This window comes from Drosophila ananassae, chromosome XL (assembly GCF_017639315.1).
Source record: "Drosophila ananassae strain 14024-0371.13 chromosome XL, ASM1763931v2, whole genome shotgun sequence".
Taxonomy (NCBI): domain Eukaryota; kingdom Metazoa; phylum Arthropoda; class Insecta; order Diptera; family Drosophilidae; genus Drosophila; species Drosophila ananassae.
Window position 1 is genome coordinate 18,458,607 of NC_057931.1, and position 20,886 is coordinate 18,479,492.

The 20,886-nt window shown below is 43.9% G+C and overlaps 1 protein-coding gene across 1 annotated transcript in view; it reads left to right on the forward strand.

Annotated features, from left to right (window-relative positions):
• Positions 1 to 4,454: 4,454 nt before the first annotated feature.
• Positions 4,455 to 20,886, forward strand: part of LOC6504327 (neuronal acetylcholine receptor subunit alpha-7) — a 577,668-nt gene continuing 561,236 nt past the window's right edge. Inside the window, exon 1 of the mRNA XM_032455973.2 lies at positions 4,455 to 4,921. Coding sequence (XP_032311864.2) covers positions 4,828 to 4,921 — 94 coding nt within the window. The 5' untranslated portion in view covers positions 4,455 to 4,827. The remainder of the gene's footprint in view (positions 4,922 to 20,886) is intronic.

Genomic DNA, 20,886 nt, shown 5'->3' on the forward strand with positions numbered 1-20,886 from the left:
GTTATAGGATATAGTCGACCGATCCCGGCCGTTTCGACTTATGCACTACCTGCAAGAAAAAGAAGGATGTGTGCAAAGTTTCAACTCGATAGCTTTTAAACTGAGAGACTAACAGTTTAGTTTGCGTTAGTTAGTTGCGTAGAAACCGACAGACAGACGGACAGACGGTTGGGACTTTCCACAAATTAACCAAAATATCTTGTAACGGTTTGGCATGTCCTGAAGGTACTTCGATCTACTAACAGACTCCAGCCGTGCTCAAGGAAAGTGGGAGTAGTTCTTGTACCTTCAGTAGGGACATGGTCGTCACGCGAATCGTCTAAGATCAAATAGGAAAGGGACTGGGAGAAGGATTCCTAAATAGCATTGTGAGGGGGGAAGAAAAAAAAATAAAATAAAAAACAAAAATAATATAAATTCCTTGGCTACGATCAATGTTTGAGGTGGCTAAATGTTGTTAAACTACATAGGTGGCGAGATTCCTTCCGGTGCCCAAACAAAAGATCTAGTACGAATTCATTTCAGTTAACGTTAAAATTCAGGTAAATCTCTTAAAAAATAAATTAACATAAGGTGGTTTGCATTAACCATAAAAAGATATTTTCGATGATAATTAATATTAATATGGCCGTAATTAGAACAATTCAATACTAAAGATAATAATAATTAAAGGTAATAATTCCGGTTTGGTGCTTAAAAAAGTAATTTTTTTAATTGGATTGCTTAGAATTAATAATTCAAGACGAATTCAAAAATGATATAAAAAATTGATAATTATGGATTTTTAGGTTGTTATTCTCTTTTTTATTTGGTAAACTATATGTTAGGGTATTTGAAATTGTTGGATTTTTTGTCCTCTCTTGCTGGGATATTTAATCATGCATTTACGTATTATTTGTAATTCATTTTTTGTTATATAAAAAAAAATACATAAAAAATCCAAGACTCCACAGGAAGAGGGGTTGATGTTACCGGCGGTATTTTAGCGACGGGTCGTAAATATAATCCCTGAAGCTTGGTGGTGGTGCTGGTACGTTGGATGGATGCCGGCGTTAGGCCAGGTAGTACCTCCAATTCTTCTGGCATCGAGGGTCATCCAGCAACAAAAATCCGCTAAAAGGTAAAATAAATACTAAGCCAATGCATGGAATGGCATGGAGCTTAATATTTTCTTACCTCTATTCTAATAAAAAAAAAAGTCACACACTAATTTTTTTTTCCACAAGGTTGGGTCACTGGTCTAATAATTTTTATGCACAAATTAAATGATCTGCCCGCAGCGATATTCAGAAGAAAAGTGAAATCAGATGGCAGACAGGAAATGCCTCTTTTGGCTGTCACTTTTTGACAGGTTCCTACGTGGTTGGGTGAATTCCCAAAGGGGAGCAGCTGTGGGGAGGTGAATGTCAGTTGGGGTCAGCTAAGCCTGTCGATATTTTTAATTAGCTGCATTGGGTCAAAAGGGGTAAATTAGACTATATGTTTTTTGTTTACTATTTTTTTTTCTCTCTTTTTTTTAATTTTCAAATTATACTGTATATATAAGTATATATATACTTATATATGTATAATATATAAGTATATATGGGTATAAGTCGGCATAGCCGACTTGGTGCCAGGTTGGAAGGGCTGCCAGGTTAGAGTATCCCTACTTTTAAGCCTGCAAGTTGCTAAGAGCATTTTTACTAGATCTTTCTCCGGAAGGAGAGGGTTGGTAGTCCCTGCCCATGCTAATTCGCCTGCGGCGCAATTACCCTCGAGGTCCCTGTGACATGATACTCATATGGAACAATTGTATTGCTGCTGCGGAGATTTCCTGCTCTGTTGAGGATTTAAGTGCTTCCCTAATAGGTATAATTGAAGCTTGGAAAACACTACAGTGATGTGGAAGTCTGAAGTCCCTTTACTGCAACGGTTATGGATTATGGAAAGATTTTGTTGAAAGCACCTGTCTATAAAAGTAATAAGTGTTTATTCCTTGTCAATGAGCGCTTCCTGAGTGATCATGGTGACCTCGTTTAGGACTGTCTCCGTGGATCAGCCATTCCTGTATATATTATATGTTATGAACCGAAATATCAATTGGTTTAATGGACAAAAACATATGGAGGCTTTTTAGCCTCTCTATTGACTTGATAAGAAATAACGAGAGACTTATTGGTTGCAATCTGTGGGGCGGCTCACTGCAATGCCAGTTCTAATGACTGTACTCAAGATTTCACTGATCCATAGCCTTAGATTGGCCCTGGCTTTGGTTAGTTGAGTCGGGAAGATGTAATCCTAGAGATTTGAAGGGCACAGCTTATTGCTCAGTTAAGATTCCTCTTATTCAAGTGGACTCGGGCACCCATTACTTCGCATATCCTGGATGGCCTTTTCCAGGGAGAAACATGCGTTGGGAAGAGCCTCAAGGAATTCTTCATTTCTCAAGGAAAACGTTGTCCGTTTTCCGTCTGCAGTTAAGCCTAGATAGAGCCTAGAGATAGATTTGTGAGGATCCTTCTTAGCCGAGAGGCTTCTGAGGTCCCCTGAACGTAAGAGCAGAAACTAGCATAGGTATTCCTCTTCGCCCTGCGTAGTTCCTCATTGTACTTCCTGAGGTATGCTTTGAAGCCTCCCAAGCTTCTTCTGTGTTCGTATTAATAGCGAAACTAAAGGCTCTGTGGGAATTTGTCTTGAAAGGTTTTCTCAAGGATCAATCTAGTAATGTTTTTGTTGAGCTCCCTTTACTAAGATTGCGTAATGCTAATTTTGAGAAGGTGTCAAATTTGACCACTATTCAACGTTCCGATGATTGGAAAAAGAATGCGTAGCTAGGACTCTCCAGCTACTGAGTGCATCAGCCAGAGAGTCCGTGAAGAGAGTAATGTCATGAACTTTCCTTCTGTTTTTGACGATTAAGATTGGCTCTGAGCCCCTATTACGCACCAGAAGCTTAAAGCTGAGGCTAAAACAGAAAATTAACTCACTCATCTCGTTTATATCAGTGCTTCCCTACGAATTCGCACCCTATTGTCGGACCGATCTTCCTCCACTCTCCATCCACAAGATGCCTAAGTAACGGGTGGCCTATATACGCCGAGCATACCGACTGATAAATAGACCTCTGCCGTTTCGCTCTGTGTGCGACCTCTTGGACAAAGCTGCCTACTCCAGTCGGCCCTTTTCAGCTCTATCTTAACTCCAACCTTCGCCCACTGAAAGTCGGGCAAAATTTCTCTGGCCCATTTGATGATCTCGGCTTGGTGCGGGAAGGATTCCGCCGATGGGTTCACCCTCATTAGGATGAAGGCTGCTCTTCTCCTATTTTCGTAGTAGAATTTCCGTTGAGCAGAGTGAGCCACTACAGGACTACCGGCTTTTGTTAGGGACCCCGGCAGTTAGTATGGAGTTCAACTGTAGGACCTTCCTCAACACACCCTTCGGTGGTTCTTTAGGAGGCCTCATTTTGAATTCAGGTGCCCTAGCTGAAATATCGGTACCCTAGCTGAAAATATCAAACATTTTTAAACTTTTTTTAATCCACATAAATAGCGTATCGAGTTTCAGCATACATGTTGAAGCCTCCCCATTCTTTTAGTTATGTATAAATCGTCATACTATAACACTGTACTAACTCCTGTAAAAATAACTCCATATTCTGACATATGTATGTACAAATTTTCATATCTCTTTTGTTAAGTAAGCATACAAATTAAGTCTTATGACACAGCTAAAAATTCTAAGCTTCGCCATGTTAAAAAATAAAAAAAAATTAAAAAAAAAAAAATTATTTTTTTGATTTTGTACCATTCCTAAAGAACAATTAGGCATTTCATTAGCTTAAATGCAGTACTCCCTTTGACCTGGTAGCGCTAAGGAAAAGGGAATCGTCTCCATACCCGCAAGAACTAGAACAGTCGTTCTAGGAAAAGATTCATGAAATTATTCGCAACAATAGGTAAAACTGCAATCTAGCAATTGAGGCAATCATTGAGCACTGGCTGATAGGTACGCATGCGGTGCCTCATGATGATCCACGCAATTAGTCGGACTCGCGGGAGAAAAAGTTGGCCACGGAGTCAGAAATGATGATCCGACTTGGGTTTCAGCCAGTGATTGCTGATTCAGCTTGCTCTGGTGAGTGGGAGCATATTTGCTACTGATATTGCTTATGCGACTTCTGGCTTATAAATTGGAATGGTTATTCTCTGGCGCCTGTTTTTGCTGGGATATCTTTTCGCTGGGAAATAAGGTCTTGGCATTAGATGACAACCCCATAAATTTATTTACCTAAAAGAAAAATTATATACCGAACATTAATTTTTCATCTTCTTTTTAAATTTCTTAACATAATTTATTGAAATAACTTAATTCATTCTTTTCTATAGCTTAATTCATAAATAACATATTAGCTTTAACTTTCTTTAAACACATAGTTCATATAATTCTTTTATCTAAATTTGTTTCAGATGCTAATAAAAACAGTGTATTCTTCTAACGTATGTCTTCTTACCACATATCATAATGAAAATGGCGATAAAAAAATAAATTAGCACAAAATATTGATGACACAGTAAAATGATCAAGAAAAGTAAAATATAATAAGTTCCTAAAAAAAATTGTACTGACAAAATATTCGTAAGAGACATGGTGTCTGTGAGGACGGTGGGAACCATATTGGCTGTACGCTTAATCATATGCATCGAATAACTTCTATAGTGTATCAATATCTTTGTTTATTTCCATCTACTATTGCTACTGAGCCGAAAGTGCAAAATACTTAACGAAAAGCACGAAATATATTCAATATTCGGAAATCTCTTCGGTCTCAAAAAATAATAAATAATGAGTTCGGCCCAGATACATGCTTTTACCAGTGCCATAATTGATGGAGTCATGATGCTGGCTTATGGTTTAGGAATATTAATTTTAATGCCAGGTAAGTTTAGTTTATTTCAGAAGTTCGAGCAAATATGGCTAAGCTGCATTTTGTACTTTGATGTAGCCGAAAGGGGAAAAAACTTATTATTTTTGTTATAAATACACTGATAGAAAAACGGGTACCTAATTTGTAACAATACATATTTCTTAAAACAAAACTCGAAAAACTTCGAATTGAAATGGAAGGAATTGGTAACTCAGTTGGACTTTTTGGAGCGAGAGCATTTGAAAGTCGCCTGGTTGCCAATTTTCTTGTGAGCCGACACCTCGAGTCTAGCGAGGAAATTTTCTGCTTTTTCAAAGAAATTTTTTTGAAAAAATCAGGGACCATAAATATTGATTATTATTATAATTTTTATACCCTTGCAGAGGGTATTATAATTTTGGTCAAAAGTGTGCAACGCAGTGAAGGAGACATCTCCGACCCTATAAAGTATATATATTCTTGATCAGGATCACCTCCTGAGTCGATATGAGCATGTCCGTCTGTTCGTCTGTCCGTTTCTACGCAAACTAGTCTCTCAGTTTTAAAGCTATCGAGTTGAAACTTTGCACACACCCTTATTTCTTTTGCAGGCAGTATATAAGTCGGAACGGCCGGGATCGGTCGACTATATCCTATAGCTGCCATATAACTGATTGATCGGAAATGCCATAACTTTGGTGTTTTTTAAGTTAGAGGGTTGGGACTTTCCACACATTTATATTTGTTATATTTGACCAAAATATCTTATGTACAAAATTTCATATGGATCGGCCGACTATATCCTATAGCTGTCATAGAACGATCGAAATTGGCATAACTTTGGTGTTTTTTAAGTTAGAAAGATGGGATTTGGTACAGATTTTATTTTGGGAAAAACAATCTGATTTGTAGAATTTCATAAGGATCGGCCGACTATATACGATCCGCTATGTATCTAATAATATACGATGCGTGGCGCCACCTAGAGGACTGCGACTCAACTGCAAGGGTATATAAACTTCGGCTCCGCCCGAAGTTAGCTTTCCTTTCTTGTTTTATTAAAAAAACCTCTAGACGTGTTTTTCAATAGCTCATGATGTCATCAATTATTGCATTTCTAAGAGCGAGCTCTTTGTGCAGCCGTTTTAAACTTGATTCACCTAAAAAATGCGATGAAGGTACTGGTGTCTTCTACTTATCCTGTTGGATTTGCAATAATTGTTCGGGTGGTGGTCACTATGGTCGTAAAACGATTTCATCATCCAAAACATTGGGTTAACGTGGTCTCGCCACTCATATCGTGAAATAGAAAAATGAGTAGGTTTATGAAGCAAACCAGGAATGGGTTTCTAAAAGTTCGTAAGAAACTTGCATCGTTCAACTAACAATTTTAAATTCTGGAGTCTTGGACCTCTTTCTTGGATTAAAATTGTTAAGTGAATCCACGTCCGAATTCCCTTGTTGGAAAATTCCCAAGTGTGTGAAGTTCTTGGATACGCCTTCAAATTATACTGGACACCCCGAGATTTTCTCAACGCCTATTTTAATTACCAGTGACTTTTCTATTAAATCTATCGGTTGAGCTATCGGCGTTACCCGGGAGGTAGAGTGAGTCTCATATCATTCCTCTTCATAAAAAAAGCTCAAAAGATAATATTGAGAATTAAGGTGGTATTACAAAGCTTTCCGTTGTACGAAAACTACTGGAGAAATTGATTACTTCCCAACTTCAAAATTTCTGCGAAAGTATTATCTCGCCCTCTCAGCATGGCTTTATTAAACATCTTCCGTAACCAATAATTTGTTGAAATTTTCCTCCACTGTCAAACGTGGATTTCTGAACCTTCTGCAAGCTGATGTAATAAAGATTTTAGTAAAGCTTTTGACTCCGTGAATCATAGTCCTCTCCTACAAAAACTGTTAACGTTAAGTTTCCTTGCAATATTTTTAAGTGGATTGTCCCCACATTGCACAAAAAAAGATCCAAGTTGAGCCAAGTTTCATCAGGTATACCACAAGGAAGTCACCTGGTCCATTGTTTTTTGTTCTTTTTGTAAATGATCTACCGCACGTCATAAGTTGTACTTCAACAATTATGTACGCGGATGATAAGAAATTATGCTTTTCGTTGGCCGCTCATATTCTACACAGACACCTACAAATTTAACTTGGTAAACTATATTCATGATGCTCCAACAATCTACTTATCCAAAACTGCTAAAAATGTAAGCGAATACTAGTGCAACTCCAAACGAGAATGTACGCTGTAGTCAGTAAGGTTATCTCACCGCTGCAACCTTGGGCAACTGGTACATTAGCCGTGAATGGTGCAGCTCCTGTTGGCTCAGCGCACTCGGCTGTGGCTGACGTAGACGGCACAACCGAAGACTGGTTGCTGGATAACTGTAATCCAAAAAAATGCAGCAGGCTGTGATGCCTCTACAATTGCCACAATTAGCAGCGAGCCACTTACATAGGTGATGGCCAGTTTGGAGACATTTCCGACATAGACCTAGACGCCTAGCCTCGCCAACGCGGCTCTCAGGGGGCATAACAAGAAATCTGGGGCATGCAAACATAATATACAGACAGGGGAAGGTGAATTAGTGATGATAAAGGACGATTTACTATTATTTTCAACTCTATGTCAACCCATATGAGTGCTCGGCGCGTAGGCGGCCTGCATCGCTGCTTCAAAAATTCAGCCATCGACTTCCAAGTAGGGATTAGGTCCAAGTTTAAGACATTATGACTTTTCTCCCACTTGGCCTGGGTAGCTGGGCCCAACCCTTGAAGGAGCACTTGGACAATGATGCTGCTAGCGATCTGAATTGTCGTCCCCAAATTTTTCAAGGCTCACATGTGGACATTAAATTTATCTGAAAGCCCTCGAAGCGATGCCGCCTTGCAATAGACTGAGGCCCAGAATCCCTGAAATATTAACCGACCGCAGGGTTTGAAAACTCCGACTGAGCGCTGGCTCCACCTGAATACTGAAAACTCCGTTGGCCAGGGTGGAACGGACAGCAATTCGAACAGAGCGCAACGACGTCTCGTGTTCGATTTCGGCATCCATCGACGCTACAAGCTCAGACTTGTACTCGCTGCTGATCTCCAAAATATCCAATTCTTCAAGCTCCCCGTGGATTGCCTTGAAATCTCCATACATGGCGACCAACTGGCCATGACGCACATAGAGCATGGCATCCTCCACCTTGGACACGTGCTGAAAAAATCCTTGGATCCTCTTCAAATCCTGGAGAATACCCTTCGCTTTCCATTTTAGAATGACACTACGAGCTGGAGTGGGTTCTCCTGCGACGGCGCCGCTGGAATTCATTGCCACTATAATTGAAGTACGCTCAGGTAAATAAGAAACGCACTAAACAATTCTGGCGCCAAAATTATATTTTTTATAAATTTTTTGTATTATATTAAATTATAATTTTAAACGGCAAACACGATAGCGATAATTTTGTGCGCACTGCTTTTTTATAAAATTTGAAATAAGCTTTCCATAACCAATCGGTGTATATTTCTATACACATAAAAAAAAAATATACAAATTGCAATCCTTAGATCCGTATCGCTTCGCGTGTGCAGTGATATATTTGGAGGTAAAATAATAATTTGATTAATTTTGCTTCTAAACATAGCCCTGCTCTGCTCCTTCATCTCTTACGATGTAGTTTCAGGATGCAGCAATAGGATAGCTTCTACTCTCGCTCAATAGAGATTCTTATCTCTATTCTTTGCATTTCACTAACTGCTCCCTTTAATCTCCCCCTTTCGTTTCCCTTGTACAGTGGTACAAGGTTCATCAATAATATTAATAAATTAATTATTGAATTTTTAATAATTTTAAATAAATAAATTATTTAATTTTTAATAATTATGGAATTTAAACTGATCTGTGCGCTGAAGTCTTTTAATAAGTCAATCTCCTCTTTCCAGCCTACCATCTACTTCTTGTTTTTGTGAAAACGTTTTATACGCTAAGTGTGCCGGGTTCACGGCCTCAGTTTCGGATGCAATCTCACGTAGGTCTGGTCTCCACTTTTGCTGTGACGGTTGTCGTGCTGTTCAGGACAAAATGAGATCGTTCATGAGGCAGACTAAAAGCGGATTCAAGGAGTTGATTAGTGGATTTCGTAAAATAAATGACCAACTCTGTGCGCTCGACACACAGTTTACTAGTCTCTGTTAGTGATGTGCTTGTGGCGAATAATCTTCAGCAAGCTCAGCCGACAACTATGCAGCCGCTTATATCTCTGGCCACCCCAAGGGCCAGACCTGAGAAAAATTCGGCTTCCGAATATCTCAGAATTAATCCCCAGACCAAATAATTCAAACCCCTGTAACAGTCACCAAACACGGTAATCAACCGTCCGGACCAAAATACGCGTGCTCTTTCAGATGTTCAAGACGATTTGTTCCGCCAGCCTTGGCCAGAGAATATTTTCGTCCAAGAACATCAGCCAAGTACGGTGAAAAAAAAATAACCAAACGTGTGGGTGTAAAACTCCCACATAATACGGCCACTGACCAACCTTCCATATCATCTTCCTCCATTTCAAAAAACTAATGTCTTCACGAACTCTTACCTATCAGAATACTAGAGGGTTACGTACTAAACTTCCCAAACACATTATTGTATTTACAGAAGCTTGGTTAAAGCCGGAGATCTTAAGCTCCGAAGTTTTTCCCAGTAGGTACACCACTTTTAGATGTGATAGAACTCTGCGAAGGGAAGGAGGAGTGTTAATCTCTGTAGACTCCAAACTCGCTTCTGAAGAGATAAAATCACAAGAGTGTGGTGACATTGAATTCCTTTGCATCGAAATCACTTTGTCCGATCAATCTTTGTATGTAACCTGTTCTTACGTACCACCTTCGTCCGAACCGCCAACATACTGGCAACATTTGTCCGCTATTCGTTTGGTTTTCGATCGTCGGTTTGATGTTAACCAGCTGATAGCTTTGGGTGACTTTAATATCCCAGAATTTATGTGGTCAAATGTGGAAAATTTACCGTCTTTACAGCTTAACTTCCACCACGACTTCCCTGCGGGCATGTTTGCCATGTCACTCGGGCAAATTAACCACGTTAGAAATTCTTTAGGTCGGCTGTTGGACTTATGTTTCGTTTCTGATCCTGATGGAATTACTCTTTCCAGAACTTTGCCCCTTTCTAACCCTGAGGATCCATACCATCCCGTTCTTGAGGTTTCAATCGAAAACCACTCCTTAATTGACCTTAAGTCTACACTTAAATCTCAGAAAGTTCGTTTCTTTTGCCCGGTCCAATTTCACCGTGCATAACGCAGAATGTTGCAGGATTCAGTTTACTCAGGATCCGAAGCAGTTTTATAACTTTGTAGCGTACTCTAAGCGTAAACATGTATCTTTTCCTCCACTGCTTAAGTTTGAGAACTCTTAATAATATCCAATCAGCCAACCTTATATTTTGCCCATCTTTCGATCAAAGTGGTGTGTTATCGGATCTTCTTAAGGTTAAGCCCGTGTATTCGCCAGGCCCTGATGGAGTACCAGGCTGTGTTCAAACCGCTCGTTAAACTTTTCACTCTATCTCTGGAAACTTCGATCTTTCCCTTTATGTGGAAGAAATCTTTCATTATTCCGCTGCATAAAAAAGGGAAAAAATCCCACTCTGTATCTCTAAATTGTCAGCATTTCCTAAGCTTTTTGGAAAACATGAATTTTGAATGTAGTTCAATAATAACTTCGAGCTAACATCTTTTATCACGGATGGGTTCCGGAATGTCTTACAAACAGACGACATTTGCACTGACTTCAGTAAAGCATTTGACTCTGTTAACCATTCGCTTCTTATAAGTAAGCTCAGTCTTTTGGAATTCCCAACTGATCTTCTTATCTGGATTTCGAGCTTCTTTAGAGTCTTCTTTAAAGATGTTACCTCGCGTTTAGTCCTTGCCACATATGGGATGCCCCAAGGAAGCCATCTAGGACCCCTACTTTTTACACTGTTTATTAACGACTTGCCCCTTGCCTTAACTAATTCACTTGTACTTATGTACGCTGATGGCGTTAAGCTATGCATTCAGTATAAATTCCCTAGCGCCCAGTCCAGACTTCAAACCGATTTGGATAAACTTCAAAATTGGTGTTTAGCAAATAACCTGAAGCTTAATGGATCGAAATATAAACTTATGTCTCTTTACCGTTCTAGTCCTCACCAGGCTATGTACTTTCTCTATGGGAACGCCTTAGAACGATTAACTTAAGTCCTATTAGATTTGAGACTTAAATTTACCGACCATATATCTACCATGGTTAATAAAGCTATGGGTGTGCTTGGTTTAATTAAAAGATGGTCAAAAGAATTTAATGACCCGTACCCGTTTTCTTTAGTATGGATCGTGTGTCTGGAGTCCTCAATACAGAGTACACCAAGATCACATTGAATCTGTACAAAAAAAATTTCTTAATTTCGCTCTTAGGGGACTTAATTGGGATGACAATCTTTACCTCCCCTCTTATCGTAGTAGACTTTTACTAATCAACTTACCATCATTAACAAACCGTAGAACGATGTTGGGTGTTATGTTTCTATATAATCTTATTTATGGAAATGTAGATAGCCAGCATTTACTAACACGCGTAAATTTTAACAGTCCTTTACTCCTCAGCCGTTGTAGTTCGATATATGCCCAACATCCGTTCAGGGTATTATGCTCGGACTACAATGGTCTCTACCACATCTTGTCACTTTACTCTACTAACAATCTTAAATCGCTTTTATTAGCCGCCTTATCTGTACAGCACTCTTCCTTGTGATATCTTTCTCCTACTCTTCGCTTAATCTATCTCGGATCTATACCCGCGATTCGAGCCGTACATTACGCGGCAGCGTTCCTCAGTCGGTTGGACGGGAGGTGGGCTGTACGTATGCAGTGGGAACCGTGCGATAAACTATATGTATTATAGTTTAGTGATCTAATCTATGCCTTGGCTGCTGCCTGACCCGACATTTGATTACCCATTTTACAATCAAAAGGTTTTACGTATCTCTGATTTGACCTATACTCGAATACTTTTGTTACGTGTCGAATATGTGCAAAAAAATTGGTTTTTATTCACGCTAAAAAATCTGAGCCGGTACCCTAGATGTCGGCTGCCACCATATCGCTACAGGCTTTAACTGCTAATTCTACCAACATTGCAGGATCGTAAAACATGTGCTGGAGTCCTGTTTCTCCATATGTTGGTACTCAAAATCCCTTTTTGAACCAACTGCACTTTACGGTACCAATCAGGATAACCAGGTCCTTTTAACACCTGCGGCTTCCAATCGGCAAACTGAATTACGCTATAAAACTATAAAACAATGGAAAAACTATATTGACCTATCCCATTTCCCATCACAATAATTATCACTAGATCCAATGAATAGTTTCAAAATACTTTTTTCGAACAGGAGGTACAGAAATATGTCATTTATGGAGGCTTTATGGGGCGTGGCAAAAGTTTGGCGCTTCATTCAGAGGAGTCTTCTTGCAAAATCTTATAGCTCTATTTTTTATAGTCTCTGAGATCCACGAGTTCATATGAACGGGTATAGCTATATTGACTTGGCTGTTGATGCTGATAAAAAAAATATAAATAAGACTTTATGGGGTCAAAGACGATTCATTCTCCCTGTTACATACAGTCACACGAATACAATATACTTTACGAATATACTTGTACTCGACGAATACCGAGTATAAAAATGGGGTTTCTAATGATTTTTGCATATGAACTTTGTTTAAAATATTAGGATTGAATTAAGGTCATTGAAATGCTGTTCGCGAGAGTGTGACAAAATAAATATGTCATTCATGTAGATATGGAAAAATTTACCAACATTTTTCTAAATATATCGTCCATTTCCCTCTGAGAGATTCGAGGCGCTCTTGATCGACTAAATGGAATTCTTCTGCAATTGTGCGTTTTCTTCAATCATGCTACTTTTTTCTTGATATTCGAACCTTTTAAAAAATTTTTTGAGGGAAATATTTTGAAATGATAATTTTGTTTTTTTGGGATTTGGCATCGGCGGCGTGTTCAGATTCTAAGTGCCCCAAACTGTTTGATTCATATTTGTCCAAAATAGGCTGACGGTGCTTGTTGGGACTTTTTCCACCATTGAATTATTGTAACTATTCATAATTAGGTCTTTCTTTCGATTTCATTTTCTTGTTATCGGCAGTTCCAACTCATTTGATTCTTACTGATTCGTATCTGCAAAATGAGAGTTTCTGTCAAGGATACCGAAAATAAGGTTTCCATTGCTCTCGCAACTCCATCCGTAAAGACCCGTAAAACCATGCCTCCTGATCTTGCAGGTCCTAAGACGCTGGCGGAACTACTGTGCCTTCTGTAGTGACTTCTGCCAAGGTCGCAGCTGCCAAGCTCATCGCTGGCAGGTTTGTCATGGTTTTGGCCAGTGCCGCTGTTGCACCCTCTGTAGCTGCTCCGGCTAAGAAGGTCGCGACCACCACGGCTGCGACCACCGTTAGGGCCCGGCTAAAATAATATTTGAATAAACCTGGTTTATAAATGTAAATTGTTCTAAGAACTCTCTCAAAACCAGACCCCTACAGTGGATTGATACGACAGCCTCCAAACGAGAATTAGGAACCCGAGAATTAAAGCAAGATTATCTAATAAAGCACCCCACCGGAGTTTTATTGAAAGTTGAATTTTCAAGGGGTGGAGGATGAAAGTCTGATATGTTTAACGTGAGCACCTGCCATGTTGGCTTAATCTCACGGCCCCCTCGGGCGTGGGATATGAAACTATGCGTCAATCAGCGCCCCTTTGGAACCATGTTCCGCCGGATACCGAATGTAAGTCAATCTGTTCGGTCATGACTTAATCCTCGGTTAAGGATGGAGGCCTATCTAAACCTCTTCCGGTCTTTGGGATCAAGGCACCCGGTTGTATAACGCAACTCCACGTCGAGCCAGAGGCTCTACCCGCATTCGGGTGTTAAACCACAACCACCACGTAGCTCCCTAGGGGGCCTCAATCATAGCCAGGACGGAACAAGTTCCGTGGGCTCCTGGCTCCCGTGGTACCAGAAATTATCACAGCCTCCGGTCAGGCGCCGTGCCAACAAGGACACTACCGATTTTGACTCCAGAACAGTCACGGGTCGGTGGCCCTGGATAGTACCGAGCTGCTGGGAATAGATTATGAAGTGGCCGAGGCCAAATCATAAGGTGGTACAGTTTTATCCACCATATTCATGGACATGGCTTTCTCACTGTTCGGAGGCGAGGACTATTCCTTCCTCTTCCGCAAACCGCGGCAATCGCTGCTGGTCAGTGACCAGACCGCTCGAAGACGGCCAGCTATGTTCCCAACAACCCCTAAGGGCTTGTGACAAGGCGGATTTGGAGCACCATCTCCGTGAATCCGCATCACCCGTGGTACCAGAAAAATCCTCTGGTCAGGTTCGTGCAACTCAACGAAGCACTCCCAGTTTGGCTACCATGAAGCTCGGGGACTGGTAACCCCGGCGGCGGGCGAAGACCCGGCGAACTTTACACACACCTATTCACTCGATCCTGATTCACGCACCATTCACCCCTAACACATCTCGGCATCCACAAATCAACGCATTCGTCGACGACTGAATACGGCTCTCGCAAACACATTCAACCTACTAATCCTGTCGCTCGTGGAGAGCACTTGACTAAAGTCGAAGTCCCCCCCAGCCTGAACCACACCCAACCCGCCCAGATCTCGAAGATCGTCATACAACGGACACTCACAGAGAACATGTTTCCAGGTCTCCTGCCGAGAGCCACACCGGCATTCCGGACTGCCCGCCAAGTTCCGCCTATGCAAGAATGCATTCAGCGACCCATGGCCAGTCAATAGGAACCCGGCACTAAGGTTAAAGCCAAAGTCCGGTCGATCGACAACAAACGAGACATCTGGAATGAACTCGTAAGTAGCCCGCCCATTCTCACTATTATCCCATCGGGCTTGCAAGTCCGACAGGACACATTCACGCAACATAGACTTCCATTCACTTGGCCCTAAACTCTCCACGTTCCCTCCCGACATTTCACGAAACAGCCATTCATCCTGCAGCAATGGCAGCCCCTTCTTGAGCTTGTAGCTTACGGCTCTACGCCGTATCTCCAAGTCAAGGGGAACTGCTCCAAACAACACTTGCAAAGCCTCCGTAGAGACAGTGCGACACACAGGCATACACCCCAACAAGATCAACCTTTGCACACTTAAAATTTTCATTCTACCCCTAACGTTCAAGACTGCATCGTACCATGAAGGAGATCCGCTTGCTGCACAAGCAACAAACAGACCACCATATATGGTGCGAGCAGCTTTTCTGCTGAGGCCCCATTCACTTCTCAAAACTCGGCGCAATCGTCCAACCGTACCGACCAATCGGTCCTTCAGATTGGCAAGGTGTGGTGCGAAGCGCAACCGTTCTCCAACGGTCACGCCCAGGTACTTCACCTGTTTCGCATACCTAATGCTGGAGCCGTCGAGCCTGACAACGGGGGACCTGGACAAGCTGCCTTTCAGCAACATTGCCACAGTCTTATCCCTTGCCAAGCTGACACCCACACTGTCGCCCCACTGGCCAACAATGCGCAAGCACTCTGAGGCGCTTGCCTCAATCATCGAACGCGACTGGCCCTCAACCAAGATGAGCAAGTCGTCCGCATACGCACAACACTGCCACGCTTGCTCGAGCTGCCACAGCAGGGGATCCATCATGAGGTTCCATATGAATGGACCACAGATGGAGCCCTGTGGGCAACCACGAGCCACATCCTTCCAAACAACCTCATTCACTCCCACCACACATGCATTTCGTCCCGAGAAATAGCTCTTCCAAAGAGCTACGTCCCGGCACCCACACTCGTTCAACCTCTGAATCACACTAGCCCAACTTAGGTAATCAAAAGCCCCCTTAAAATCCACAAACACACCGAGAACGTACTTGGAGTTGCTGGATCTCACCGAGTCCTTAACGCTCCTCCAAGCGTCCTCCGCACACCTCCCTTCACGGAAGCCAAACTGCCTATCAGACATCTGGCTCCCCACACTCTCCTGCAGCCGTTCCACCAGCACTCTCTCCAGAACTTTTGCAAGAACTGGAACGAGACTGATGCCCCGAAAGGAACGCGGATTGCTCCGGTCCCTATCGAGTGACTTTAGGAGCACACTCACCCTTGTGCACTTCCATGCACTCGGAAAGGCCCCCTCACTCACACACTTGGAGTATAATTCGTACAAGTGATCCGGAATGGACTTCCAGACACTTTTACAAATTTCCCCCGTGAACCCATCCAGACCAGGCGCTTTCCCAGAGCGAAGCTTAGTGAAAGCCCACTGAAGCTCGCTCATCAGGAGGGGATCAGCATCACCCACTGCATCAGGCACTGAATGCTGCCGATCCTCCCTAGGAAAGAATTCGGACAAAAGACATTCAACACAATCCTTCCACGTTATAAGGTCTCGACCTTCAACCCGTAGGGCACAAATATCCCTGGACCCCTCCTTCCCATTCTCCCGCAGAATCTTGTAAACACGACCCCAGGGATCGTGTTTATTTCGATCTACGAAAGAACGCCACTCGTCATCTTTCACTCGCAAAACCCTATGCTTGTACTCGTGAACCCTAGTACTAAGCTGATCCCTAAGCTGGGCCACGCCGTCCGCATTAGTCCTTCTGGCCCTTTGGAATCTCTTCCTCAGAGACCGGAGAGACCGCTTCTCGGCTTGCAGTTCACGCGTCCACCACTTAACACGTTTACGAGTCACCTTACGGTGCCTCGCAAACATGGAATCATTCGCACTCGTAACCCACTCTGTCACACATGCAACCTGCTCATCCACATTCATAGCACAGAAGGTGCTAAACGGGACTTGCGTCGCCGCTTCTCTCACATAATGCCCATGAAGGGCCCAATTCGCTCCACGATAGCACCACCCATTAAGCCCCTCATTCGGTTCCAGGGCCACGGCGCGGGTGACCACAATCTCAATCGGATTATGATCACTCACACCTTGACCCCCCAACACACTCCTTTGAAAATCACACACTCTCATTGCTGCCTCATTCGCGAGAGTAACATCAATGTCACTCGCTCCGTTCGGACTATTGAATGTGTACCACTCGCTAGGCTTGTTAACAACCTGTACATCCTGGGTGATCACCCATTCGGCCAGCGTCTCACCCCGGTCATAGTTCCGATGGCCAGGACCAAGCCTGGACATCTTACTGAACCATAGCGGGGATGACGCGTTCGCATCAAGGCCAAGAATGACAGGATTGCTACTCACCTGGAGTAGTACCGCATTCATGTACTGAAGGTACGGATCTATAGACTCGGAAAACTTGCAATATATACTTACGACATACAACCTACCAAAAATTCCCTCTAATCCCACACATACACCCCAGTCAGTAGAGTTCACTAAAGTGCACTCTATGCCGGGGTCATTCACAACGACTGCGGCGCGGCCTCTGCTGTCAGGAAATACCCGCATATTTGCGGGCAAACCGCGCACCCCGCCATAGCGGTTGTACGGCTCCTGCAACAGTGCCACGACGCAGCCCCTTTTACACATCATCTGCCCCACATCGCACATAACAGCGTACGAACCCTGGCAATTAATTTGCAAGAGCCGAGACATGTTAGTGTCTTGCATTCACACGTGCCAAGACTGCGCTATAAACTGGGCAGGCCGCCGAGAGCATATTATGCCCCGACGGTAGCCCCTTGAAGCGACAATTTCGGCAGTCCACTGGATTGGTGCACTTCGCCGCTACATGGCCCCTTGTCCGCACTGGCGGCACACATTCACCTTGAGCCGGCACTCCTGGACCTTGTGGTCGAATCCTACGCAGCGATGGCAGGCATACGTCCAGACCTGCGACCGGCAGCGGAAGCTAAACCACTTGATGTAGACACGGCCCGTATCTAAAGCGGCTAAAGCCTTCTCGCTGACCTCCAGAGTCACGTTCGTCGTGCCTCCATCAGCTGCCGTCCATGGCTTCGATGCAAAGTGCACCGACTTCTTGAAGTCAGCCACGGAAGACGTCCGGTGACAGCGCCGTGTCCACTTCGTAGACCGTCAGGCGGGGCTTGACGGCCTGGTTCCGCTCCACGCTGAGTCCAACCTCGGCGAACTTCCTCGACGCAGCGACTTTGGAGGCCTCTGAAGCTGACGGCGTGCGGATGATGGCTCCGCCACGCTTAAGCTCCCGGACCTCGTGCACACGAACACCAAGTGCTGGTGCGACCTCCTTGCGCACCTTCTCCGCAATCTGGCTGCTGGAGAGTTCCGGATCGGTCCCTTTCACCACGCAGGACCAAGTCTCCCGCACCTTAGTACGGGGGACTGGGACTGGGGCTACGGGGACGGCGGCCTGTCCAGCGGCGTTGGGGCGCATCGTCGACGTCATCGGCGGCGGCATGGCGAGCTTGGTCTCCAGCTCCGCAACCCGGAGCATGAGGGCCACTACCAGCTCATCGTATCGACTCATGGTGGCCGACACTGCCTGCAGATTGCCGCTCATCAGGGCATCTCGGACGACCCGCTGAGTGGCAGACAGCTCCGTGAGCACCGCTCCATGTCCAGCAGCAACTGCTGCGCGGGCATTGAGCTTCTCCAGGGCAGCAGCAGGGACAGCAAACGATGCGGCAGCGGGGGCGACGGGCTCGGCGATTATGGCAGCGATGGTGGCGGCAGCGGGGGCGACGGTGTTGGCTCCGTGGGCTTCCAGCCCAGCTCCATTCAGCCCTCCAGGGCACGAGACGGCCATCTCCGCGACGGCCTTCTTCGGCGAGCTCCGTTGATCCAGGCGCTTCGGCTCCACTTCCGACTCCATGTCGATAGAAATCGAGCTCTCCCTCGACTTCCTTGCTTGGCGAGCTTCGACCGCGACGCTGGCAGCGCTAGCGACGCTTGCAACACTCGCTACGCTCGAGCGGCTGCGGCCTCCACGACCGCGCGGCATTTTCGAATTTAAATTCGAAAGTCCGAACTCTTCGCGCCACAAATTTGCACCAAATTTAGCACTAATAAGTTTTTAGCGCACGGCCACACTGCACTCAGCTGTTCAATGTCTTTTTGCCTATATGGCAACACCAACACACAGCTGTTTTAATGTTTTCCGCCGATATGGCAGCACTAAAAAGCAGCTGACAAAAGCTCTTTTCACTGTTTTCGACGCGTTAGCAGCACCGACGCACAGCTGTTTTTGAGCTTTTTCACGTTTTTGACGAGGATGGCAGCGCAAAGCTTAAAGCTTTGTTGTTTACTTCCAAACCACGTGGCGAATTTTCACTTTGGAAAAACACGATTTTCCGCGAAAATACGTTAGCTACACTAACCGCACAACTTGCACTTTGTAGCAGCAACGTTCGCACACAAAACGCACTTATTTTTGTCCAAAAAGGCAGCGTATTTCAGCTGAATTTAATTTTTTCAACGGAGCGACCGAAAAACACGTCCGCTCTGGAGGGGTGGAGGATGTTGGGACTTTTTTTTAATTCTCCTAATGTTGCTAGCCGCAACAGTCCACTATTTGCTCGTTGTCAGCAGATCCACATTTTTGCGCCGCGTTTTTAGTTGTAGCACAAGCGCTTTTCGAAGCTTTTGTAGAGCTACGCCTAAGTTCATTAGTTATTGTTCTTGTTTAATGGGTTTAACCAGCTGCTGCGATAATTTGGAGTTAAGCTAAGCCTTATGAAATTCACTAATTCTATTGCTACTGGTATTAAAAATCCGCTAGCTTTACCTGAGTTTTGCAAGCTGTTTGTGTAAAAAAGAACGGCGAATTGACGGCGTATACGGGGCATATATACCCCAAACACTCTATGCTAGCTGTCAGTTAGGTTAGGTTTTAGCTGGAAAATCAGACCCACTAGACCGTGTTCTTCGGTTCAAAGAGTTTGTCAGATAATTCTTAGGATTCTTTGCTTTGGGCTAACGAACGGGTCGCAGGTAGCGGATATTGAACGAAATTACAGTATTGTTAGCTGTGAATAAAGAGAAGGAACTCATAGCAGGGCTTTCCTGGGGGCTAGCAAATAAACAGCGCTGGACACCTAGCGGGAACGCAACGATGCGGCTTAGTTGCCACCTCTAATAAGTAGCCTCACACGCATCCCCTCTGGCACAGTACCCACCCACCTCCCATCCCAAAACATCTTACAACAGGCCAGACTAAGGCGCACTCGACTCGTACTGAGAGTCTGTCTGGCTGGAGGCCCAGTCTCTAAGGGAGGGCTCAGGGTACTTGGCGACACTCTGTAATAAGAACCTTATCCAGGTATCGCGGATCTCCGCTTGGAAGGACTGTCTCTTCTGCGCATCTCGTGGGACCACCTATGAAAAACCATAAAGGAAAAAATACAAACAAGGAGTCAGAATCTCCAAAAAAGCCCACCAAACTGGCTGGAACGCTAATAGCTTTTTGATAGCGAACGAACTAAATAATTTCAAATGTAATTTTAATATTTATAGGAAATTTTAGGAATCGTTCAGGGCAAACAAGGCCCACCAACTTCTTGAAAACCTTTGACCGTGATTTGCTCCCCCTAATAGACCAATGTGGGAATCGAGTTTTCGTAACGAGTAATGAGGCCGGAATGTTGATTTTTATCTGCTTCTTCTTTTTCATCCTTCCTTCTCCTTCCAATTCATGAGCATCAGTTTAGGTGAACAGTCTGCGGACCGAAACTGCTAAGCTGGTGGATGCAGCCAAAGAAAAATCCATGCTTTCGAACGTCCGGCACCTTAGCTCTAAGAATCGTGCCATGGATTCCCATGGTTGAAGGCATCGTTGTTTCGCCAAGAGTGTCCTCTAACTTGGCTATTGTGGTAGGATCCAACTTCTGTAGGAAAAAATGGAAAAGCAAGCACCCTTTGATCTTGGCAGCTGATACGGAACTCATGAGACTCGGCATATGATTGCC